The 26,588-nt window shown below is 36.5% G+C and overlaps 1 protein-coding gene across 5 annotated transcripts; it reads right to left on the bottom strand.

The window, feature by feature from the left end:
• Positions 1-1,813: 1,813 nt before the first annotated feature.
• Positions 1,814-26,490, bottom strand: lhx9 (LIM homeobox 9). 5 transcript variants are annotated; one of them, XM_051932898.1, is made up of 6 exons: positions 26,240-26,490; positions 16,308-16,515; positions 14,545-14,747; positions 12,850-13,205; positions 5,810-6,012; positions 4,436-5,171 (listed from the first exon to the last, which is right to left on the bottom strand). In XM_051932898.1, the coding sequence occupies exons 2-6, from the start codon at positions 16,479-16,481 to the stop codon at positions 4,914-4,916; spliced, it is 1,194 nt and encodes a 397-aa protein (XP_051788858.1). In that variant the 5' UTR covers positions 16,482-16,515; positions 26,240-26,490; the 3' UTR covers positions 4,436-4,913. The 5 variants fall into 5 exon arrangements, with proteins under 5 accessions (XP_028666878.1, XP_051788859.1, XP_051788858.1 ...); XM_028811044.2 differs by lacking the exon at positions 26,240-26,490 and adding an exon at positions 21,597-21,698; XM_028811045.2 differs by lacking the exons at positions 4,436-5,171; positions 26,240-26,490 and adding an exon at positions 1,814-2,561 and having other exon boundaries at positions 16,308-17,006.
• Between the last annotated feature and the right edge of the window lie 98 nt (positions 26,491-26,588).

Here is a 26,588-nt window from a genome sequence, read left to right as displayed (position 1 = left end):
ACAGCGTTACAGAGAACAAGAATCTGCCCTGACACCACTAAGGATCACCAAGCCAGGATGTACTGTACAGTCGGTGTCGCGACTCTGTCCTGCGGAGTCAGGTTAGCCTTTACTGTGTGCAGTTTCATGTGAAAGAATGCATATCTCATAATATAATATTACATGCAGTTTTAAAACCGTGGATCAGTTTTGATTTCAAAATTAAAAAGTAACGTGTACACTATGTCTCTGTGTTAATACTGCATGTGTATATTAAGGCATTCTATGTGTGCTAGCAGTCAGTCAGTCATTCTCCAACCCGCTATATCCTAACACAGGGTCACGGGGGTCTGCTGGAGCCAATCCCAGCCAACACGGGACAATTTAGGATCGCCAATGCACCTAACCTGCATGTCTGTGGACTGTGGGTGAAAACCCACGCAGACACGGTGAGAACATGCAAACTCCACGCAGGGAGGACCCGGGAAGCGAACCCGGGTCTCCTAACTGCGAGACAGCAGTGCTACCCTTGCGCCATCATGCCTTTAATTTACTCAAGGAAAAAAAGTAAGGAAACGCACCATCCAGTAAACTCGTATCACTTCAGGTCTTGACTGCCTGTCAGCTTTCCCTCAAAACTGGTTTTCACCTATAGAGTCATCAATAGTGCATCATTTGGAACATCTGCATTTCCAGTACAGCAGTTATTTAGCATACTGGTAGGCCAAACCATACTTCTTATGACAAAGCTAATTGATTTTTAACACCCTTAGAGACTACTCATCAGGCCTTTAAAATGTAAATCTAGATATGCTTATTACCAATCAGCATCCAGTCTTATCTAATTATGCAACTGTTCGACTGACAACCGTCTCCCCGCCATTTTGGAATGCAGGGCAGGTGCTGCCATCTATGGGCAACAAAAAGAATTTTAAGTGAAATCTCTATGTGCAGGGCAGGTGCTGTGAATTCCCTATGTAATAAACTTAATAAGTTATAGCGTAATGAAAATTGCGTAATAAGATCTGGACCACCCTATAGTTAAAGTGGCCATTATTTGAAATCTCTGTGTTACTTCAGCACCAAATCTTTCAGCTTTCCCTCAAAACTGGTTTTCACCTATAGAGTCATCAATAGTGCATCATTTGGAACATCTGTTACGGTTCCTTTCATAGATTCTCCATGGTTTGTTATATTTATATACCCCCCCCCCACACCCCCGTTCTGTTATCTTTTATTTAATATGGCACTCAGGTATGCAACTGAATTTAAGTTTTAAGTTTACTTCAGAACGGCAGTGTGAATGAATGTTGAGCACAAAGACCTCCAGCGACATTTTATGTTTGAGGATGAACCTTACAAAACTGAACTTGTAAAGATGCTGTTCAGGTTCCTGTTTAGTTATAACTCTTGCTTCCATTTCAGCTGATCTATGGCTTTCTAGCATGTTGAAGCCCCATCAGTATGTTAAAACATGGAACTCTTACACCATAGGGCTGCCATTTCTTTCTTTTTTTTCGGCCTGTGCCTCATTCCGTGACCCAAACCAAGTTGCTTACCCTGTCTGTATAAGAATACATGTACACAGTTGTAACATATCACGATCTTGTGAGTCAAAGGCATCAGCCAAATATACAATTATAATGCAAGAACATCCCCAGAACATCCATCCATCTTAACATGGTCTGCCTGTCTTGTGAAGGCAGTGTGCACTTTGTTAATAATGAGCTCACAATTAAAAAATGAAACCAATCAGTCAATGGTGGATACCTCTTTGGCCAAAACCATTGTACAGGTGATGTCTCTGCGGCAGTAAGGAAGCTAGCAGTTTCAGATGAATATTTATTTGAACAACTGACATCAAAAAAGAATGCATCATACAAGAAATGTACACATCTCAGGAAATGTTAACAAGATGTAAAAGTGCATGCAGATTATGAATCGCTATTCATTTTAGGTTTGCCTTTCAATGCAGTCAGTCAATAATGAGCAACTGTATCACTGCAGTCATCTTGACCGGCTTTTATTTGAAGGACATTCTGTCACTTGGTTTTACGGAGGCTATGCATTACAAAGATGACATCCATGACAAATACTTTTTAGCAAGCTGATGGAATAAATGCTTATGAATTTGTACAAGTACTTGTGTCAGATGATGGCTCTATTTTCAGTGGACATGTGCTAAATTCAAAAAGGGCAGTTACCCCCCAGCTGGTTATTACCAGGTTGCTCTGTTTCTTTTATATACAACTTTGTCTATGTTATGAAGTTTATTCCATTACAAAGAATAGATGATATTATGTTTTTTTACAGTAAGAACAGCTCAAAGTACAGTGGTGGTGGTTGTTGGTTTTTTTTTTTTTTAGTTTGCCTTCATGAGATCAAACATTCAGGAAATTGTATTTTAAAGTCTCTTTTACATTTTTGGCTCAAAGAATTTAAATATGCAATTATTGTAACCTAATATTGTCTTTGTCTTCAATGCTGAAGAATTCCGATCAAAGTTTTCCCCTTCTTTTTATACTTTAGGGAATTTTCAAACGTCGGGAACTGTGGCTGTAATGCCCCAAGATTTGTTCTCCCTGAAAGAAATCATAGTAAGAATTTATTAACTACAGAGCAACCTGGGTTTTAGGGGTCTGCATTTATTTTACTTCTAAAATGTTATTCACTGTAAAAAAAAAAAAAATAGGCTTTCCGGCATTGATGGATTTCACTGATTACTTGTAGCAGCTTGTCATGCATTAACAATTACCAGAATTATTTGTTTGAATTGGTTTGCTTACAGGGTTTAATTGGCAAATCAGTGGGGCATTACTTGGTAAGAAAGAAATAAATAAAACAAAAAAGCAAACAAAAAAAATAAAAAAACAAAAAGATTTGCATTGAGCACTCAACACTGAATGATATTTAGTCTGCTGATGTCACTGAAAAAACGAAACACCGTAAAGAAATAGCACACCTTTTATGAATGAAATGCACAAACACAAGTTTTTGTTTTTAATTAAAATATAATAAAATAAAACTCATTAAAAGCAAAGTATTTTATTCACACAAATTTAATAAGATATATCACAACCGTTTGGTCCATAAATATTTAAGGGGAAATAGTTTCTATACACCATCTTTTATCAAGAAACAAAGAAACATGGACAATCTTGTCAGACCACTTACTGTACTATAAACACGAAGATCAATATATAAGATTTATCAACTATATCTGAAAGAGTGCACAGCTGCTTTCTATGACACGCCATGTCTGTCCCCTTTGAGCAGGATACACCATAAAAAGATCTTCAGAAATTTGATGTAAAACAGTACAAAACTAGTGAGGTGTCAAAAGGATGTGAATCAGTTAACAAACAACACATTTAGCCTGAATTTCACAAACTTTCTTCCAAGTTATAGTGTAAGGCACATTTGTAAAACTGAGTTAGATGTCTACTTTGGAAAGCAGATCTAGAGTACCATTTGTGTTCTGTCAAAGAACAAATGTTGACACTTACAATGAAATGTTCTGAAAAGCCAACAAGAGATTTTCTTAACCTTCAGCCTGAAGAAACTTGAATATCTGGGTCTGTTCAGTGGCAAAAGTCCATAATGGGATGAGAACTGAATGCCTCAAAAGTTTAACTGACGGGCATGGCCGTGGCGTTACATCGATATCATTCCTCGACTCAGTCTATTTTATCTAGGATATATATATATATATATTTATATATATATATGTCTAACACCCTGAGCAATGTTCAATAATAATGCACTTTCTTTGCGTTTCAGGACTGGGATTATTGTTCGCCGAAGCCTGTGTGTGTGTTTCTGTCGTTCTACATTATCATTTTGTTTGAACACTAGCATCTGGATAATTAACAGCGTGTACAGTGAGGTTTAGGCCTACTCACTCAGTTTTAGAAAAATAGATTTCAATCCAATTACAATGTTTGTACTAATTTGGACACATCTTAATCAACATATTAAATGAACAATTACCACTGTACAGATCTCTATAGTCCCGTTGGCTTCATGCTACAGTAAAATTCAGCTGACCAAAACAAACCATTTGTTAGGCTTAGCATCCACCTGGCATTCGAGTACAGAAACAACTTAATTAGAATTTTGATTTCTTTGTGTAATGCATATTTAAGGAAATAAGAATACTGTATCTGACCACAAATGTTCTATTGCTACCCTTTACAAAAAAATGTATTATTGTACATAAATATTTAGTAAGGAATTTTCATACAACAAATGTAAAGGTCCTTTGCTGTTGATAGGCAAATGGTTTCTTACAATCCAATAAAATTTTTTTTTAAATGAAGCAGAAAGAAAAAAAGAAAGAAAGAAAGGAAATAAATAAATAAAAAAAATCTTTACCATACATTTCACAAATAAATATTGAATGTTTTTTACCTTAATGGAATTATTTAAACATTACAAAGAGTATTTTTTTTTTCTTTATGGACATCCTAGCTTAAAAAAATAATAAAATGCAAAAAAAAAAAAATAATAATAATAATTATTATATAACTATGAACAAAATTTCAAAAAAGAACAATTGTACATATCCAAATTGCAAACTATGCTTTATCATTAAAAATATTTTGTGCAAAACCTGGATATCACCTCCGTATTTAAAGGCTATGCAAAACTCCTATACTGAGCTGCAATGGGTGTTTTCTTTGAAAAGAGAAAAATCAAAATAACGAATCCGTTATTCCATTACATAGTTATTGTTAAAGAAGAGCTGTAAAATTAAAAAAAAAAAAAAAAAAAAAAAAAGAGATTAGTTCAAAACTCAGCTGCCAAGTGGTTGCGAATGCTACACACCAAGTTTGATTCTGTTAAGTTTGTTCGTTTGTTGATTTGTTCATTCGTTTGCTTGTTCGATTTCCCAAGATCTGTCTCTGGTCATTAAAATATCTTGTGATAAACTGTTAGAAAAGATTTGTTAAGGTAGTTTGTGAGGGACTCCCAGATTCGTGGCTGTCCAAACTAGAGGTCACTGAAGTCACTACAGTGATAGTGGGATTGGTCAGGTCTGTTAAAGTGGTCGCAGTGCTGGGTGGAGTTAAAGCGCCGCTGTCTGACGAGGGGGCAGGCGGGAGTGTGGTGCCATCTGCTTTATCAACACCCCCATTCTCCTGTCGCAAAACGTTTCTTCTGAATTTGGCTCTTGCGTTTTGGAACCAAACCTGCAAACCAATCCCAATTGATTTCTTTACTTTGATTTCATTTCCTTTTTTTTTTTTTTTTTATTGTACTTGTATTAGAATCATTTCCAAAATGATTTGCATGTAATTAACATCACAGTTTCACTGCTACAAGTTACACTACAGTTACAAGACTAGATGACATGTACTGTTTGCTAGATACAGAACTGGGGTGCTGCCTTTATGATACCTAGGTCAGGACCACCTAGAGACTGACACGGCAAGAGATAATGCTACTTACACCAAACAGGTACAACTTAGAGCACATTTTCAACTGTACAGACTTAGCCATTTTCAAATATTTCATTTTAACTTAACAGATTTCCAGGACAAATGTGTGCCTTTATGGTTCTGCAGTTATTACTTTTTCAGATGGTCACAGCCTTTCAGTTGAATTGTTTCTATTCAGCTACTGACACTGTTAAGAGACAATCAGTAAATGAAAGATCTAGAAATACAAGGACCTTTACGGTCTTTCTCTCTCTTTTTTTTTTTAAACTGTAACCTAGCAACCATTGAGATAAGACCTGGCACATACAATGGTGGGCAAATGAAGCAGTTAGAAGGTACACACACTCCTAAAGGACAACATTAATAGACATAGCTGAAGAGAGGCTTACCTGAAGAACTCTTTTGGTTAGCCCTGTTTTCTGGGCCAGTTGTTTTAAATCTTTAGCATCGGGATTGTGGTTAATGGCAAAGTATGACTTCATGGTGCGGAGCTGGTGGTGCTTGAAAGAGGTGCGCATACGCTTTGTTTTCTGGGAGGGAGGATATGGCTGCTGGTCACGGTCCAGGTGGTCAGCCTCATTTTCATTACAACCTAGTCAAAGTAAAAAAGGGGCACACAGTGTAAAAAAAAAATAATAATGCACTAGCAATATGCCATATATTCATATACATATATACACAGATATTATTTTTTCTTTCATACCATCTTTGGGTGCTGAGAAAAAGATTTGTCTAAATTGATAATATAGAATTTGAAAGTAACAATGGGGTGGGTTTCTTATAAGGTATTTTTCCACTTGTTCCAGTGGCTCACGTCTGCAGTGCAGATTTGTTCAGGAAGCATACAAAATGAGTTGGACCGATCTTCAGTCCTGACCTTCATTTGGGAAATGTGCTGCTCAGGTGGTTTGAAACACATCAGTGAGACGCCCCGCTAGTGGTCTTAACAATCATTTACTGACCTAAAGAGCTGGTGCTCAGTTCAGGCAAAAACAGTTAGAAGGATGTAGTAGACAAAATCATTAAATATGACATCTAAAATATATAAAGATACAACTGAGAAGCTTAACACTAAAGACTACATGGATTTTATTCTTGGTCCCTACCAAACGTAGCTTTGGAAATGTTCCCTATTAAATACTGAGAAAATAATTTATATACTTTAAATGATAGGAGACAAACTGTCAGGAAAATACTTGGTAAAAGGTACCTATTAAGTGATATGTTTCATAGTGCGGTTTACAAAATGTAAGGCTTTACCTCCTGTCACATCAAAGAAAGAAAGAAAGAAAGAAAGAAAGAAAGAAAGAAAGAAAGAAAGAAAGAAAGAAAGAAAGAAAGAAAACACATTTTGGTCAGTGACAGTGTTTAAAAATGTTTTGGTTTCAAACAGAGATGACTCCCTTCTTAACTACATTACTCTGACTGAGCAGCTCAAGTGTTTTATCAGCCACGAGGATTTTCATGAGCTTTCTGATTTCACGACACTCGCTGCACAATTGCCAGGGTTACATTCACACTTGAAGTATATATCTGGAAACACTTGCTCAATATATACATATGTACGTGTGTGTGTGTTAGTCTGTCTCTCTCTCTATATATACATACATACATACATAAATCCGCGCTTTAAAGGTTTAGTTTAACGCTATGCAACTTAATTTAACACTAGTGGATTTGCACCACTTAATTACAAGTTAACTTCAAATGTTTATGCCAGCTTCGCTTCTTTTCTTTATTTCCATTTCAATTTCTTAAATTTATCAACAGTTGTCCAAAAATTTGGTAAATCAGGTATTGCACTGCCCTTTACAAAATTTCATATTAAAACTGTGGTAATTAATATATGCACTGAGAATTGTCCATCTGTATTGCAAGGCCATTAAAATGTACTTCTTTAGCAGACGGTTGCATCTGCAGGAAATTATTAATGTCTAAAATTGTCGTTCATTTCCATGTTTTTTTAACAGAATATATCTCATCTCATCTTGGAAGGCCTAAGAGGAGGTTTATGGATGTGGTGAGAGAGGACAGGCAGGTGATGAGTGTGACAGAGCAAGATGCAGAGGACAGAAAGATATGGAAGGAGATGATCCACTGTGGTGACCCCTAACAGGAGCAGCTGAAAGAAGAAGAAGAAGAAGAAGAAGAAGAAGAAGAAGAAGAAGAAGAAGAAGAAGAAGAAGAAGAAGAAAATATCTCATCTCATCTTCCGAAACCACTTATCCTGGTGATTGTCTTGGTGAGAATATATCTACTGCATAATTCTATTGATTCAAAAAAATTCTAGTTAGTTTGCTGACTATTACTGACTATTATTGATTATTACACTCAGCCATCCATTTCCTGAACCCATTTGTTTCATTTCATTTCATTGACCGATATTAACTCTAAATTAACTAAATCATGAAATATTCTGGAAGACATTTAGGGTGAATTCTGAAGTTTTAAAATACTAGGAATCCAGTGTTATAATTGGAGATTTGCATTTATACTTAAATTGTTCAGCTTCTTTATCTTTTCAGTTGGGTGGTATCATGAATCAGTCACGAAGGCTCAGAACTCCAGAGTCCTGCCTTTAAGTTCTGGCTCCTTCAAAGTTCATGTTCCCCTAGTGGTTGTTCTCCTCCCACACCTCACAGATGTTTGCATTCTGTTTATTTTGGACTCTGATTTGGCCCCACATGAGTGACCCTGCATGTGACTGATTGCGCCTTTGACCCCAGTGCTGCTAGAATTGGCTCCAGGACCTACAACCCTGAAGTGGGTTAGGTAAATGGATGGATGCCATCAGTTTTTGTTTAGAAAATAATTGCCATAAGAAGACGTTACAAGTCTTGTCAGGAAAGTTCTGGCTGTGAATATATATATATACATATATATATATATATATATATATATATATATGAACAGTGACTGCGGTGGGCTGGTGCCCTGCCCGGGATTTGTTCCTGCCTTGTGCCCTGTGTTGTCTGGGATTGGCTCCAGCAGACCCCGTGACCCTGTACTTAGGATATATTAGGTTGGAAAATGACTGACTAACTGATGACTATAAATAACGTTAGATATTTTGCTTGTGTAAAATATACTCCTAAAAATAATATGTTACAATCGGAGTATAACTGACAAATCATAATCTGTAAAGTACCATGCAAGATACAATCTATCAAGCAAATACTTCAAAATATATCAACTTGTTTAACTTGTTTCTGAGTCGGCAGCTTAAAGTTAACATTACTTTATTGTTCTAAAATATGTTTACCTTTAATTTCCAGTTTCATTAAAAATAAATAGCTGTGTCACTCATATTTTTTAACTACAGACTTGGTCGGCATTGAATCAATACGTAAATACTGTATATAACCACATGACAAATATGCATATGCATTTTAAATCTCTAGCTACTTAGTGCAAAGAAACAAAACTTTACGAATAATTTGATGTTTACTTCAATATAGCTTGCGAGTGCCAGACAAAGTGTTAATTAGTTGCTGCGTGTGTTTCGATTATATATACTAACTAATTTACTTTAGGAAGTAGTTAATTTTTCCATTAGCACGTATGCAGATTTCAGTTTAATGAAGATCATTATTGAGTCACGTCGTGTTTCAGAATTTTACAATAATTTAGTTGTTTAAATTAAAACGAAATAATTTCACGAATCCCTCTTGCATTCGTTATTTCCTGCTGGGCCCAAGTACACGCAGACGCAGCTGCTTTAAATGAATCGAGTCGTTGGCGTTTTGTGAAGTTTCCGTTTAATTCCAGTCAGTGACCACCAGGTGTCGGTAATCTACCATTTTTTAAATTGTTTATCTGGCGTTAAGCGAGAGCGCGTTTAGTACACGGACTCGGGACTTCCTGAAGCACGCGCTTCACAGGTATTATTTCTTGGGTCCTTAGCAAAATAAAATTTGAACAAATGAATGTAACCGATTTTAATAAGAAACTGTTTAATAGGACATTTGTCGGATTTCACAGTCTTTTGGTTTGAGTGAACGTTTGAAAACTGTCAAATCTCCGAATGAAAATTAGAACATCTTCTTGTGCATCCATCATAATACAGCATAAATAAGAAGAATATCTTCGAAAATAATATTTTAATAGTATCTTGACGAATATAAGGCGAACATCATGTAATGGTGTATAATGAATGTAATATGTTCTAGCTGTAAAATGTTGAATGTCTTCTCCGGAAAACAATTACAACTTCACGCATTCTTATAAATCCTAAACGTATTTTCTGCATCTTCCAGTATTTTTCCTCGCTTTGGATAAGAAGACTCTAAATGATATATTTATTTTCGTAATATATATTTTATAATGCGGATTTTAAAGTAATAAAAAATAGTTTAGTACATAACATTCTCAAAACCTGCCTATTTCATTATATTATTAAGAGAGGCATGTTATTCTGGTACAAAGTGCAGGTGACTGGAACAGAATACCAATTTAAAGTAAATACAGCAAACTGCTTTAAAAAATAAAGCCAAACATGTCTGTCTGTATGTCTTTCTGGCGATGGGTCCAAAAGACCGCGCGCCAGCCTTGCAGAATTCTTTTTCCCACGTGCTATTTCAGGACTGAAAGTATAAAGTTATTCTTGTCAGCAACTGCGGGCTTCGCAGGACGATTTGGAACTCGTTGGAATCCCGGGATCCCAGCGTCAGCTTCAATTAATTCAAAACAATAAACACGGAGATTACTCCATTCAAGAGGAACGGCAGAAACCTGGCAGGCACCACAAAAGTGAAGACAAAGGAAGGCGCTGGATTAACACAGAGTCGAGGAGTTAAAAAGAAAAGTTTAAAATGTCGGATACGAGAAATGTGTGCTCTTGAGGACAGAGGGGTGGAAGATCTCTTCATTACTACAACGTTTACTTTTAATTGCTGTGTTGAGAGTGCGCACAGCCGGGATAACGTGATTTGTTTATCTTTTAAACGGCCCACTTGATAGAAATTTGCAATTCTATTATATATTAAACTTAGAACAAAAAGCTATATATTAAACTGTTTCAAATATGAGTTATGCGAACGACGTCTGATATCACATGTGAACAGTTAAGGATTTGTCATTCTGCGGTCTGCTACTCAGTAAAATTGCCAATATTGAACGAATTCATATACAGTACAATTCAATTTATTTTTGCATAGCCCAAAATCACACAAGGAGTTAACAGACCCTGCCTTTTGACGACCCACCAGCATCGACTCTCTAAGAAGAGAAGGAAAAACTCCCAAAAAAAACTTGACGGGAAAAAAATGGGAGAAGCCTTGGGAAAGGCAGAGAGACCCCTTTAAAGGAAGGGTGGGCGTGCAGTGGGCGTCAAACAAAGTGCAAAAAACAACATTAAAAGTATATGGAAAAAGTAAAAATATGGACCTTTTACAATATTAATTTAACTCTATTGATGTTACTATGTGTGCTTAAATGATTTGTTAAGCTAATACATCGCATTCAACTTTTACTGTCGAAATTGTGCCGCAATTCTAAATATAAAAGACGATAGTTTATTCTGCGTAGCACGAGTGGTGTATATGGATCAAGTTCTTCCTTGGGGTAAACACTTTTTACTTGTACTTTTTTTGTATAAGCTTAAAAAGTTCGTTTGTTAATTTATGTATGCTGCGTTATAAGTTTGGGCTCTGTTTAGATAAATTGATAGATAGGCGGGAAGGCATTATATAATAGATAGATAAAATAGTACTATATAATACAGTAGATAGATAGATAGATAGATAGATAGATAGATAGATAGATAGATAGATAGATAGATAGATAGATAGATAGATAGTGAAAGGCATTATATAATAGATAGATAAAATGGTACTATATAATACAGTAAATAGATAGATAGATAGATAGTGAAAGGCATTATATAATAGATAGATAAAATAGTACTATATAATACAATAGATAGATAGATAGATAGATAGATAGATAGATAGATAGATAGATAGATAGATAGTGAAAGGCACTATATAATAGATAGATTTTAATAAATTGACGTTTCTTTACATATACTGTACCACGTTTCTTAATGTATTAATGTGTCAAAATCTTAAATTAAAGACTAGTAAAATATTTTGACATTAAACAAATTGTGTTAAAAAATGTTAGAAGTATGTTAAAACGTTGAAGTTGTCCGTTTTGCTAACTGTTCGGACATATATTGAATTATTGCATTTATTTATTATTCTCTTGTTTAATGGGAGAGCTCTTCAGTGTAAGTGACATCACAATGAAATTTCTCATTTGTAGCTTTCCATTTAGGTGATGTTTCTGCAATTTATGTAATGGGAAAGTTGGGAATCCTCGTCGACTTGTTTATCTTGTTACCTTATACACCATCAAACATGTAACATTTTCTGAAATATCATGCAATGTTTTAATTAATATTAATATATTCTAGCTGTAAACTTCTAGGATTTTCAAACCGTTGGCCTATAGCGCACGCTTCACTTTAGATTCATGTTGTCGTATTAATCGCTTTAAACACGTGAAAGATGCTTTATACATGAAATGTATTATTATTATTATTATTATTATTATTATTATTATTATTATTATTATTATTATCTCAAAACAAACCCGTCTCTCCTTGGTGTGGACTGACTGCATTTAACCACGAGCGGCCTTTTCGTAAATATGCAGGTTCTTTACTAGCATGTTTGTAATTTAGATGAAATGACAACTGGACTAATAATTTCCGTGTTTTTCTTAAAAATGTACGTAGAAATGTATTCTGTTTCCTGATTCACCTTTATACATTTCAGTTAGCCCTTTTAAAGAGATATCCGACAACACACCACAGTTCGCTTAGTAATAATTAGGTCTCCGAGTCTCAATCGTATTACATCCCCCTGGGCATTTTATAACGCTTTCCCTTTAACTGTCACTTCTGATAGCTTTACCTGAGGACTGACACAAATTACACCGTTACGTGTTTTGTCAGTAAACACTTCTATCATTCTTGTGTTTTTCTCTTGTTATCATACGCATAATTGCGTCATTGTTTTGTAAACTATTATAAGGATTTGACAAGAACGTGTGCAGCGCCACTTGCCGACATCGATTGCTGCTCTCCCTCGAACCTCCGTCTCTTGTGTCCTGTAAGTGAATTATTTGTTGCTGACTCAGTATATACTGTATATTATGGTCACGTGCACAGAATCTCAGTAAAATCACTAGTGTTAACTTGACACTATAAGTGTATGCATTGGTCCTGTCTTTGCATAGATACATTTTAAAGGATTCATTTAACACTGTAAGCCAATTTAATTTAATTGGTGGTTTTGCTTGGAGTGAAATTCTCCCTTATATTACAGCGGGAGAACAATGTCATGCTTTCAGTATTGTAGTGAATTTTTGTGCCTCTCCTTAACAATTCTATCATGGATAGCAATTAAAAACCAGTGATGCCCACCTGAATTGTAACTGTTTATGTCCACTCCCATCGCCGGACTTTTTCTCTTCCTTGGCCTCCCTTTCTGGACTGCACCGGTGCCATTGAAGTAAGGCAGTGCCAACCCACCTCCTTTGGCAGCGATTTCAGAGTAGTTTAGTTGGGGATGGTATTCTCCCTGTAATAACGTCTCGAAGTGGGCCCTGCAATAAACCAGGTTGTCTTTCATGCCAAAGTGATCTCCCGTGGTCAGTGTCTTGTTGCAAGTGGTGCAAGTAAAGCAGCTCAAGTGGTAAACCAAGTCCCTGGCGCGCATTACCATTTCCGAGGCTGAAATCCCAAGGTGGCAGCGGGCACATCTCTGCACTGAGAACCTTCTGAAACAACAAACACAAGTCACGTCATGGGCCATTTGGAAGATGGCTGTTACTAACAATCACCAAATGACATCTGTGATGCTATATAATAATAATAATAATAATTACCCTGTGCTGCTATTAAACTTTCTAGGCAACTATCGAAAAATGAATTTAGTAAAATAATCAGAGTGCGATCACTCCAGTTATGGACTACGGCAACGGTCTGAAAGAGTGAAGCCTTCACTCTCAGGGTCTCAGAACAAAGAGAAATATTAATCATCAATAACCAGCTAGTTTGTAAGTTACATGCTCTTAATTAATTGTGTCGCAACACTTAAAACATTTTAGGCGAACATCTAGAAAGTCTATGGAATGAGACGTCACCATGAAAGCGTTCTGACGAATATTTTGAAGATGACACCTACGGAATGGTTTGTTCTTCCAATGGATTGATATATCAAACAGTAACTATAAAAAAAACAGAAAACACGCCTGTTGCAACACATTATTGGGCATATTTAGTAAATGAAAGAGTAACATTACTATCGTTATATAATATATGTGGCATACATTGTGAATCATCCCAGGAAATATCAGTACACAGCACCAGTGCAGAATTGGTTGGAAAAGCTGAAATACCTTCACGTTACAAAGATTTGCTCTTTTGTTTTTACATAAGTGTAAGTATTTCATTTAGATTTTTGATCTATTACTTGTTTATCTTTATAATTGTGTACTTAACTACGTCCACAATAGGCCTCAGAATTTAAAGAAGAAGTTCATCTGGACGTGCGATTACATACATTTACTTCATTCTGCAATGTAATTTTATACATTGAAACCTTTATTAATTGATTGATTGATTTATTTATTCCGTTCTCCATCCAATGCATCTTTATAAAAAAGAAGGCAAACGTAACTCTTTGCGCACCAGGTATTTGTTTTTGTGCCAGCTACTGGTATTTTAAAGCAAGCTGCATGAAGTACTTCCAAATTGCTTTGTAAGCGAAGCATTAGGGGTTTCTACACAGGCCGGGCCTACACTGAGAAGAGTAAATTAGTTTGACAGGAGCCTAGTAATCCATGGAATTAACTGACTACGCAACTGCGCTGCTTTAAAGGAAGAAAGCATTTCTTTGGGACAAGCTAGACTTGCGCTCATTAGAAAATAACAACTTAATTATGATTTGGGCATAACAAGTTTCAGCTCGGAAAACAGGCCCTTTTTATTTATGAACGTCCTTAGTTTTACATCATACAAAATAAAGCACAAAATGAGAACAAAATCTGCATGGTTTAGAAGTAAAAAATATATTTATCTATGTTTCGAGGTTAAGTTTGTCAAAGAGACTCTTACCTGTAGTAATCCTCTTTGCAGTAAATGCTACCATCCTTTGCGAAACATGTGAGTTCTGATTCGAGGGCGAGTTTACATTCACAGCACTTGAGACACCTGAGGTGCCACTGCTTATCCACAGCCAGTAAATAATATCTGTCCGAGATTTTACCACCACAGCCAGCGCATAGGGCCGGCTTCTCCGGGCTCATCGAGGGCATAGTCTGTAAACAAGCGTCGTCAGGAAAAGGCAGTTAACATTCGAGGTTAAAGCCCACCAGCGAAACTCTCTGTATGATAAAGTATACGGATATACACTGTACAGATTTGAGGGTTTCCTGATAGTAAAACACATTTAAAAGGAATTAAAATAACTCAAGCAAGTGGAAGAAAATACTGGAAGGAAACTTTTAAATTAATGTAACTTTTATGTATCAGATCAGATCATGTCAAATCATATCTATCTATCTATCTATCTATCTATCTATCTATCTATCTATCTATCTATCTATCTATCTATCTATCTATCGTCTCTCTGTAACAGGCCTATACCCAAATACAGTAAACATATTAAAACTGTAAACGCTAAACATCTAGCATGTCTCCTCTTTACTCCCGAGTATAACTCATTAACAACAAGATTTTTTAAACCCCAGGCTCTTATTTATTTTTAAATTAAAGTTTTTTTATTTTCTTCTTCCTTAGATCGTGCGAGTCGCAGTTGTGTTAAATTGGACCGTTCCGTTTTTTTCGTCCCTTTTGTCAATACTCGTCTAATTTATTTATCACTAACGTATTTTGCTGTGTTCCGGGGCATAACGAATTTAGAGCATTTCGTTTCCCTGTAAAATTCATTCATACTTGGAGGCAAATACTGTGCAGGCTAAACGACCAGCCAGATTTTTATTTCAACGATCTGTAAGAAAAATGGCAGTTTAATCTCAGGCGCGTACTTATAACAGAGAAAATGAAAATGAACGTGCATAGTTTTGAAAACAAATAATAGTTAAATACGAAATATGTACTTGCACGGTATATTTTTAGCCTGTTATTTTATGATTTAACCAAAAAAAATGTTTAGGGAGAAATTGTTATAAAGGGCGATGAATTAATATTTAATAACATCTTACCTCAGAAATTCGGGATACAAATAAATTATAGATAGTATCTTTTTATTGGTAAATGTACGGTCACGTGTAGCGTTAAAATTATTTCACAGACTGCAGTATTGTTTACATTTTTTTTTGTCATTGTAGAAGTAACACACTTGTTTAAATTCCCATAATACAAGAAATATACATGTAGATCATTAAGTACGTAATGACGAAGGCAATGGTAATGTTTACTAAATTAAAAAGTTCCATAGGGCCTGAAATCAGAAACTGCAGAATTTGGTAAATATCAGCAATTGTAGTTTTGTTTTCATCGTATTACTTAACTAAGTAGAAACAATGTGATTGTTAATAATAATAATAATAATAATAATAATAACAACAACAAAAGTTAATTATTTTGTTTCACCCAAAATTTTCAGTTATTTTTTAATGATTCACGATGTGTTTTAAACCACATAGAACTTGGAAAATGTTGCCAACGTTATAAAAGTTACTGCAGAACTAGCAGTACTAGCAGAAAAAGCTTCAGAAACTTGGGGAGGATTACTGATGAATTCGTTGAATAAAGTAACGCACATTATACAAGCTCACCAGAAACTTTTCCGCGAATAAAACGATCACCTTTTCCCATATTTAATTTCTTTAATTCCTTAAGAACTGCACACTTACCGTTTCTCGTCCGTTCATCTGCACGCTTTTGGCCAGTCGAGACTCCGATTTAGACCTCCGCTCCATCTCCTCCATGATTCCATGGATGTGATCCCCGGAGATGCCGTGGAAAAGCATGGCTGATGGACGGAATGTGCAAGCGTTCTCTTCTGCCCTGCACCCTACAACTTCCATATACGAGCCCACAGTCTTAGTTCATCCAAAATATCTACAGAAAGACACACGAATTGAAAGATTTACTGCCTTTCGAACGTAAAAAGTACTCATACGATGTGTCGCCGATTCTCTTTCTCTGAAAGGTGTTCTGAAAACAAATGTAGAAAATGAGACGCGCCGCTGAGCTGCAGCCCACTCTTGTTTAGCAAGTAGAGCCGAAGTATAGTCCAAATAATAATGCTGCCAAACTAACTGTGGATCATGCGCTAATGATAGTTAATTGGCTTTCTATCTTAAGCATTTTTTAACTTATTTGGTTATTTGGTCTTTTTCTTTCTTTGTTGTCTTTCTTTTTTATTCTTTTTCTTTTATGTGTCCGGTCCCTGGTTTCCTTCAGGGGTTCCAAATGCTTGAAGGTCAGATTGGGACTGCCTGGATTTCGGAGCTGTGTCCTATTTGAGAACGGAGCAAAAGCCTGCCCAGTTTCGATAATTTGGTAGGAGGAGTTCGGCTTCCCTGAATTTCAGTTCAGCAACAAAGACCTGTCAGATTCTCCTCAAACAGTCGGTGATGGGTAGCGCTGGCATGAGAGAGAGAGAGAGAGAGAGAGAGAGAGAGAGAGAGAGAGAGAGAGAGAGAGAGAGAGAGAGAGAGAGGGAATGTGTGAAAGAGAGAGAGAGAGCAACGCCTTTGGTAATATTATAATGTTATTGTATGTGCTCATTCAACTTTATTAGACTGAAAATGTAAGTCCTCTTTTAGGAGAACAAACAAAAGCAAAACAAAGACAAAGCTGACAAAGACTAGATCAAACGATAAAAATAGACAAAATGAGACACGTTGGCGTAAAATTTGTGATATGATGACCGAACATTTAAATGAAGAAAATATTTTTATTTAATTTTAAAGCATTATATATATAATGATTTATATATATATATATATATATATATATATATATATATATATATATATATATATATATATATATATATATATATTTGTGTGTGTTTTGGTGGGTATTTGTGTGGATGTCTCCATATTGTATATCCCATATACTTCTCAAGTTTTCTGATTGCTTTCAAATCTTAAATGTACAGAGCACTTCTTTAAACGTAATTTGTACAGGATTTATTAAGGGAGAGGTCATTACTTATTTCTTGATTTTTGACTCTTTTCTGATTATTTTACTGGAACTCCCAAACTAACAGATGCCTTTATATGGGAGGTATTTCAGAATTTACAGTCTGGTGGGCGCATATCTTTTATACGTAAAACTCTCTCTCTCTCTCTCTCTCTCTCTCTCTCTCTCTCTCTCTCTCTCTCTCTCTCTCTCTCTCTCTCTCTCTCTCTATATATATATATATATATATATATATATATATAGATATATATAATATATATAATATATATATTCTCTTAGGTGGTACACAATGCACACTTGCATGCCATCAAGAGCGTGGCTCACTTACCGCGGCCAAAACTTACTATTTTTTAAGCATCTATTTATGTAGTTAGAATTGTAACGAAATGCTTAGGCAGATTTTCATAACAAATCACCTGCAATCTAAATTTTAACTAAGAACATATGTCTAATATTCATTAGCATTGTGTTTTTGTCAATCGTTATTGCTTTAATTATGCTTGTACACGCAGGTGAGGCACACAAACTTCTACGGATGATACAATGACTGTATGCGTTTTTTTCCGTTTCAGTTTCAACGAAGAAATAATGTGGCCTGTGTAAATATAACATATGTTCAGTCAACCATTCTCAAAATTTCTTCTCCATCAGGAAGCCAATTTGACCGAGAAAGGCAAAGCCTTTGTCTGGGCACCAGCGTGTCATCTTCCTTTCGACAACTGCGCCTGCTAACTGCAGGGTGGATTACGGATCAGCCCTTTTCTCTAAGAACTTCCTGAATGTGAGACATCTCTCCACTTCTCCTTTGGGATCTCTCCACACCCCGCCCCCTACGATCCCCCAAAAATTGCGTGTTAAAACAACCAGTTAATCTGTACGTGTACGTGTTCATAAAATGTCATTTACAGCATCATCAGAGATTAAAGTAAAAGACATCCGTCATCACGTGATTTTGCCCGGCTTTATTTTTCATAAAAGTAAACTATTTTGTCCTCAAAATTTGGAAAATGCTTAACACGTTAACAACAAGGCAGCACCCTTTCTGTATAGGATACAGTTTTCATGTGTAATTATCCTAATCAGGTTTATGCGTCTGACAGGAGGGCTGCTACTTCATGTAAGTAATGTAATTAGTGGCTCTGATGTAAACAACAACATGGTTTTCATCAAAGCAACCAGTAATACGTGGCGTGTTCAGTGCTTAATGGCTAATTCTAGCTCTGTAACGATTAGAATCGGCAGCTCAAATGATCCCAGCCGAATAAGATGTTGTCTTTTTTCTACCTTAAGGCCCTGCATTTCAAAACTTATCACACTATAGGCTACATTTCAAACTGAAATGGCATTTTGAGACATTTAGCGAGGTTCGTGACGCTATTATGATGTCACAGCGTCGTTTACAAAAAAAAAAAATTACATTTTCGCCAGCATTAAACGCTTCGGAATATGCCAGTTTTTAATTGTTCACCTCCTCTGTGATAAAACACATTTAAAAAGTGGCCGGCGTGTTGTTTTTTTGCGATTTCGCCGACAGAGCTACACCCTCTACGTGGGGTTAAGTCGAGTGGGTGACAATAAAGTCCCCCAACTGCGTGACACATTCTACACTTTCTGTATTTTGGATGCCTTTACGTGACTTACGTCGTGACCTTAAAGTGCGTTTATTAGGAAAACAGTGAGCTCTGGTTTTACTTTTCAGGCATCAGTCGTTGACATGGCCGACTTGATATCGGGTTCAGAAATGTTCGTGTTGATATTTTATTTTAGTTTTGCGTTTGTGTTAATACGTGTTCAGATATGTCTTACTGTCACAGCCCAATGAATCGAATCATTTTTTTTAGTTATTTATTTATTTTATTTCACTGCATGTTTAATATCCAAGTGCTTTCCTTTCTGCACTCTTTGACTAGTCAGGACCTTCATCCCGCTCGCTCCGAAGGTGCAGGTGAATTGTTAATTCCTGTTGAGACCGATCATCTGAACAATTCTTACATTTCCATCTCAGCATCACGGCCTCTCTATTAGATGTAGTTGGGCAGCTCCAAAAGACAGAACTGCAAAACAACCAACCGTCCCAATGTCCGTTCCCTTGTAAAGCCCATTGTGATTGCTTCACGTATGCTTCTTGATGAACTCGGATTGATACCAGCGTAGTGAGACGAGCTCAACGGTGAAACGTTTGGCTTCCAATATACGGATACACTTGGCGGTGGCCTTTTCTGAGTATCTCCATCTCGTAAATGCGCTTTTAAGTAAATACTTTTTTTTTTTCCATATGACAGCATTCGTCACTTTGATTATTTTTCGGAGATCAAAATAATCATTTTTACTGTAAAGTAATTGATACAAATTCAACCTGAAACATGGTCATGCCTTGTGTTTATAGCGCCGACTCTCAAATAAAATGAGTCTGCTTCGTACTCCAATTAGATTTCAAGCACGTAATATTTAAGACAAAGCAGGCAGAAACGAACATTCTTGCTTACCAATTAAACCAATTACTTTTGCCAATACAATGGACCATTATTCTGACACGATGCGTTCTTTAAACGGGGATACTTTGGATTGTGATGTCAGATACACATCCACAGTAATCTGACCATGACAGACAAAAAATGACAGTCGTGAGCTTTTGCTAATATGTTCCTTTTTGGTTAGACTGATTTAAGCGCATTGTCCGGATGACGTTCTCCTGGTATTGACCTAATAATTATTGACTAAGCTCTTAAAATGCAGGGGACTATTAAACCGTGAATGATTTTCGTATTTAATTAATAGGATTCCTCTTGAGTCGACTTGTCTTCTGTCCCGCTGAGAAGAGGTTTCACTTTCTAAAGCGTAAGAAAAACACAGAATTACGCCAGTCAGGCAGTTTTGTTTAACTAAAAACCATTTGACTTACTCAACAATAGAAACAACTTGGGCTCCGATGACTTAACATCATTATTGAACACTGCGTGAGATACAAACCTGTAATTAAGGTTTCCGGGTGCAATCTGAACGACCCTTGGAGAGCTCAGCTAGTCTATGCGCATTTTATTCGACTTACAGGAAATATCACTCAAGTGTAACGTGACAATGCGCAGAATAATAAAGCAAATAATTCTGCACGATTGCTTTTCGCGAGACGTGAGTACAGATTTACCCAAAACGAGTTTTTAACATCTTTATACTTTTCAGTTGGGCTGAAATACTACAGAAATGTCCATATTAACACATGCCCCACACTTTAGATGACACGTCTTGGCTTTCTATTTAAAAACCTGTGACTGACATACTGAGAAGCCACGAACTGCCTGAAATGCGGAGCAGCACCAGTCTGCCTACAGGCGAGAATCGATTTATTCTTGATAGATTCCGTAATTAATTTACATAGCCTCGTATATGTGTCTAAAATCGAATGATGTAATGATTTGCAGTCATGTTAGTACTGTAATATTAAACGAATGTTTGAATTTCATGAGCTCTTGATCTGTGATAAATGTATGCGTTTTGCGTATCTTTTACTTTTTATTATCTTGGCGGAGAACATCAGGGCCTTTAGCTACATATATTACGGTGCATGCACCATTATTCAACACATTAAAAATCTAAAATATCGCTGTTGCATTAAGTAAATACTATAATCGCCCAATATAATATTATTCGATCAGAAACCTCAAACATCCAACTTCGAATAAAAATCCGTATCGCGTATTTCTTCACTGCCCATTTAAAGATGAAGACCCAGATCGCAACGATGCTGGCACAATAGAGGAGACGTAATGTTCTGGGACAGGTGAATTGCACCGCTGCCGTTTGCTTCTCTACCTGCCATTAATCAGATTCGTATCACAAGAGTCTGCAAATGGTATGGCGATAATGATTTTTAAAGTGCTAAGTGTATTTGATCGATATGGAACGCCTCAACAGAGAGCTATACTGTTTTATTCGTCATAACTATCATTCTAAGTCCGTTGATATAAGCAAAATGCGTAATGCTATCTTACCTTCAGGTTTTCAGAAGCTTGCCAATGTGAAAATGAGTCCAAGTGACTGAGGAGAAGGATGTGATGGACTGGAGATGGCAGCGATCCTGCCAGTAGATGGGGGCTGTTCCTTGTTTCTTATAGAGAAACCCGTGTTAATTAAAACAGACCAGCTGCTTAGTGAAGAGAGGCTTTCCTTCAGACTCCACATCATCCGCTACACAACAGACTTAAAGGCCTGACCTCCAGACCTGCTTTCTAAGACAGCTTTTACCTGGCTTTCGCCGTTTTATCACCACATACCGAGGTGTGAATTTCAATTGTAATCATATCCCTCAAAATAACGCACAAATTCGAAACGCAAAATATTTCTTTCCCATCTTCTCCCTCCCCTCTCTTCTAAAAGTAATGCTTTAAGAAGAAATAATTGTTTAATATATAGTGTTCGTAAGAGCAAATGAAACTTCATTAATGTCTATTTTTTTTTGTATGCCCCCCAAATACGATTAGTGGAGCATTGGTTTTGAATGAACACAAAGAAAAAAAATGACCTCGATCGGAAACAATTTTATGAATAAAAAGTATATATATATATATATATATATATATATATATATATATATATATATATATATATATATATATATATATATATATATATATATATTGGCAAAAAGGAATGAAGTCTTTCGGTACATTCCTAAAACAAACGCCATGCTTGGTTTGGGGAAGGGAGAGGCGGGGGTAGGGAATTAGACGATGGCATTTTTCTATTTGAATTTCTGTTAGTTTAGAAAACAGGAAAACACGAAGTCAAAGGATGTATTGATATACCAGGCAGCTGTCTGTCGATGAGAAGGATAGATAGATAGATAGATAGATAGATAGATAGATAGATAGATAGATAGATAGATAGATAGATAGATAGATAGATAGATAAAACGGCACTATAGATAGATAGATAGATAGATAGATAGATAGATAGATAGATAGATAAAACGGCACTATAGATAGATAGATAGATAGATAGATAGATAGATAGATAGATAGATAAAACGGCACTATAGATAGATAGATAGATAGATAGATAGATAGATAGATAGATAGATAGATAGATAGATAGATAGATAGATAGATAGATAGATAAGAGTTTGGAATGAATTGAAGATAATAATTGCGCCAAGCTGCCTCCGATGGGTTCGTTATCAGTCCTTACCAGTCCCAAAGGAGCGCGGCACCGTTCACCACTGAGGCTACTAGAAGATTTAGGAGGGTCATTATCAGCGACTTAATGATTGAAAAAAAAAATGCTCATGCGCATTAAGAGCAATTAAGTATTTACGGAAGTGTACTACAGAGCGCTATTAAGTTTGCTTATTGCAAGAATGAGGCGCATTGTGGAAAAGGATACCTTTACGTAAAGTCTAACCCTACCCTTTTTTTCATTTGAAATGCGAATATTTAAGAAAAGTGTATTTGTATAGTAAAGTTTTCAAAACCTTAAACGATAACGACTCGTGTTCGACCCTAGCCGGTGATCCAAAGCAAATCGCTTAATCTGCCAGTGTTACAAATGTCAAATAAACGTAAAGAACAGCACTATGGAATACAAGTTGATCGAATTAAATAAAAAATGACAGTATACAGCGCAACGCTTTTCAACATTGCGCTTGGAATGTAACTCGTAATTAAATATATATGATTTTATGGAGTAACGCAAACGCAGGGCCGAAAATAAGTTCTTTTTGTAGACGCGGCTAGTATATAAAAGCGTGGTTTGGCCATGTCTCTTTGATTGTTGTATCAGTGCCATTCATTTGTGCTCTGAATGGACATCTCCAGCGCGTGGACCTCAGGACTATCGACGGCCTTGATGTTAATGTGCTGCCGCGCTCTTATCATTCATTAAATCGCATACCAAACCTCCCAGACCTTCCAGTGGGCTCATTAAGGATTTACCGGCCTTTCCCTATGGGACTGATGTACGTAAAAAAAAAACGTCCATTCAATGGACTGACAACAAAGCTATCGGGTGCAAAACTCATTTTTACTTTACATAAACCCGTCAATAAGGTGTATGCATGTATTAGAAAGAGTGAGATTTTCCAAAAGAAACATAACACTCCTAGGGACTCCGACATATCATTCTAAGGAACCTAAATGCTGGACAAATATGTGTGAAAGGTTGAAATTCTGTACCTGTATGTAGGCGTTCTAATGTGTCATTTCAGATTAATGCTTTATTGTACTGAATTTGTGCTTGTCTGGTTTTTAAGTGGTACAGCACATGAAAGCCAAGGTACACTAAAGTGTAAAGTGAGATTACACTGCAGTATCGTATACGTGTAACATGCATTCTAATTGGCATTTTCTGTTGTGCTGTTATTCAAATACGCTTTCAATTTCATACTGCTTGAAAATAATGTAACAAATGTTTCGGTAACACAACCCAAATTCAGTCTTCAACCAATCAAATAACACAGTCTATGAAACATTAAACGTGATTTATCTATTCTGTGTTAGCCAAGAAGTGTGTTTGTATTTTATCTGATGGCACTTCACGGTGACTGCGCACTGACCTGGTGGAGAGACAAGGCCGACCAAGGAGCGGCGAGTATGGACGGGCATCAGGGGTGCACTGGCGTCCCGGCCGGGACTCGACTCTGCTTTGCCACCAGTGCTTTCGGGTTAGACTCTACTGGAACGGTAATTCGTTTAGCAGATGAACGAGTCATCCACCTCAAGAAGAAGAAGGATTCAAATGTCAAGAGTTTGATTTTTATACGTGTTACCGCAATGTGTCATTTCGGGTTAAATAAATAAATCTGGTTAATCGACTGTTGTAGTCAGGTTCCTTACCGGCCAACTTTTAATGTTTTTAAATTGCAGTGGCGCTCAGTCCAGGGCCGAATCCTGCCTTGCGCCCGATGCTGCTGGTGTAGGCGCCGATCCCCTTATGAAAGTGGATTTGTAATAAAGTGGCACGATTTTAACCGATGATTGAATGATGTGGTGACCATTAGAAACATAATTTTAATTCCATTCTTTTTGTGTGTCCACTCACAAAAATGTTGAATTCTTTAATGGCGCTTTATTGAGTTGTGCGATTTCTTGTAGAACCATTGCTTGACTAAATGTCATTTTATTACGTGAAGAGTTCTTTGCATATAAAAATTGGGTTTTAAAAAGATTCTTATGTGTACAGACCTTTAATGTATATTATAAGATCAGCCTTATTCCGTGTTATTGTATACAGCAGGATTCCTTATAAAATCAGGGACGCATTGGTGTTTCACAAATTTGTTTTAATCTGTTTATGGAAGCTGTTACGAATAACAAACAAACAAATAAATAAATAAATACATAAATAAATGCAGTTTCTGGAGCATTAATGTGGATGGCTCGGTTGAGAGCCAACAATGGTTCCCTATGTCATCGCCCCGGAGAAGCACCCTGGCATCTTCATTTTTAAGTGCTGGGCTACACAACTGTTTGGCCATTTGACAGTTTTGCTTATGTGAAAAATCGATTATTTATTTATTTATGCAACTTTTCATTTTTCTTTTTTGCTTTGATTTATATTACAGTACCTCAAAACATACCTTATATTTATTTTATTTTCTGTGAATTATATGCTGTTGTATACTATGATTATTCCAGTTATATTCTTTCATTCTTTCTTTCTATACTATACATAATATCTCTATTCGTTCCTTAACATAGTTCACTACAGACTATATATTTCATTTGAGGAGTGACATAGTCTGCGTCATTTTTGCTTAAACTTTTCATCGCAGTCATCTAAACCTTTCAGTGTCTACATCTACATGTCTCCATATTTCTTAGACTGAGGACTTCTCTTTTGTAGACAGCTCAGGTGCTGTTATTTAATGGAAGGTCAGTCCTATTTACTAGGGCCGCAGAGCTATAGGAATACATTATTAGTGGTATTTAGAAATCCGGTCATTTTTCCAAAAGGCTTAATCTCGTTAAAAATGGTGAGGGTCGTATCGTCGTGGGCGAGATTACAGACAAGAGCCAAAGCCCGGACTGGGCGCCATTGACGCACACAGCGCCCGTGTAGGCTCCGTTAGTGGGACAGACTTATCACAAATGAGCGCTTGTTCATATTTGTAATCGGTGCTGATAATCCCACTACCTGATATGCAACCCCAAATTCCACGTACAGTATTTTTAAAGTGGCCTGTCTATTTTTATTGCTTAAATTACGTACGTAATTCGTTTAATTCTTTTTATGTTACGTATAAATCACAGTTATAAGTGGCGCATGTTTTATTAGCACCTTTCTGTACGAGTTTTAAGGAAATTTAGAGGGAAAGGTCAGCGTTTCCTGGCCTTAATAAAACATTTTCGCTCCGCATACCTATAAAATACAATTAGCAGATGCATCTTTAATAATGTTGAGTGATATTGAAAGCAATAGTCGGGAGTCGCATACTTTTTTTTTTCATTTATGCCTTAGTGCGCAAGTTTTGTATTCCAGAGCAACATCAGATCTACAGGCATTACGCTTTGTATCAATAAAATGGGTTAAAAATGAAAAAACAAAGGACGGTATTTTAAAAGCTAACGCCTGTCAAAGTCGTCTCAGACAGCAAATATCTGACATTTAAACACTGATGATATAATTGCCTCGAACTTACGGGTTTTCTTTAGCGATGCCTGAAGCTGAACTGGGAGTCGAGGTGAGCGGTGCGGCGCTGAGGATTTCCTGGCGGAGTCCCGAGATTTTGGGTGTCAAAGCGCTTTCTGGAAGAGGCGCCGGTGTTCCTTCAGAGTTTTTATTTTAGCTGCTGACTTGTTGCTTTGCTTCTATTCTTACCCGAGACTGACTGCTCGAAATAAATACATACATACAGTAAATAGATTGCAAGGGCAGATGGCATCAACACGCATTCACTTGCAACAAAAAAAAAATAAGGCTTTCGGATTCACAAAATTGATGTATAAATGGAAGCCAATTCTTAATATGTGCTGAACATCCCATAACGT

The sequence above is a fragment of the Erpetoichthys calabaricus genome, chromosome 10, assembly GCF_900747795.2.
Source record: "Erpetoichthys calabaricus chromosome 10, fErpCal1.3, whole genome shotgun sequence".
Classification (NCBI taxonomy): Eukaryota; Metazoa; Chordata; class Cladistia; order Polypteriformes; family Polypteridae; genus Erpetoichthys; species Erpetoichthys calabaricus.
Note: the sequence above shows the minus strand (reverse complement) of the source record. Positions and strands in the feature narration are given on the sequence as shown.

Excerpts from the sequence above, each read along its gene's own strand:
- lhx9 (XM_051932898.1), bottom strand. The coding sequence starts at position 16,481 with ATGGAAGTTGTAGGGTGCAGGGCAGAAGAGAACGCTTGCACATTCCGT. Across the intron at positions 14,748-16,307 it reads AGATGAACGGACGAGAAACG|ACTATGCCCTCGATGAGCCC; the intron begins GTAAGTGTGCAG and ends GCTTGTTTACAG. Across the intron at positions 5,172-5,809 it reads TAACCAAAAGAGTTCTTCAG|GTTTGGTTCCAAAACGCAAG; the intron begins GTAAGCCTCTCT and ends ATTGGTTTGCAG.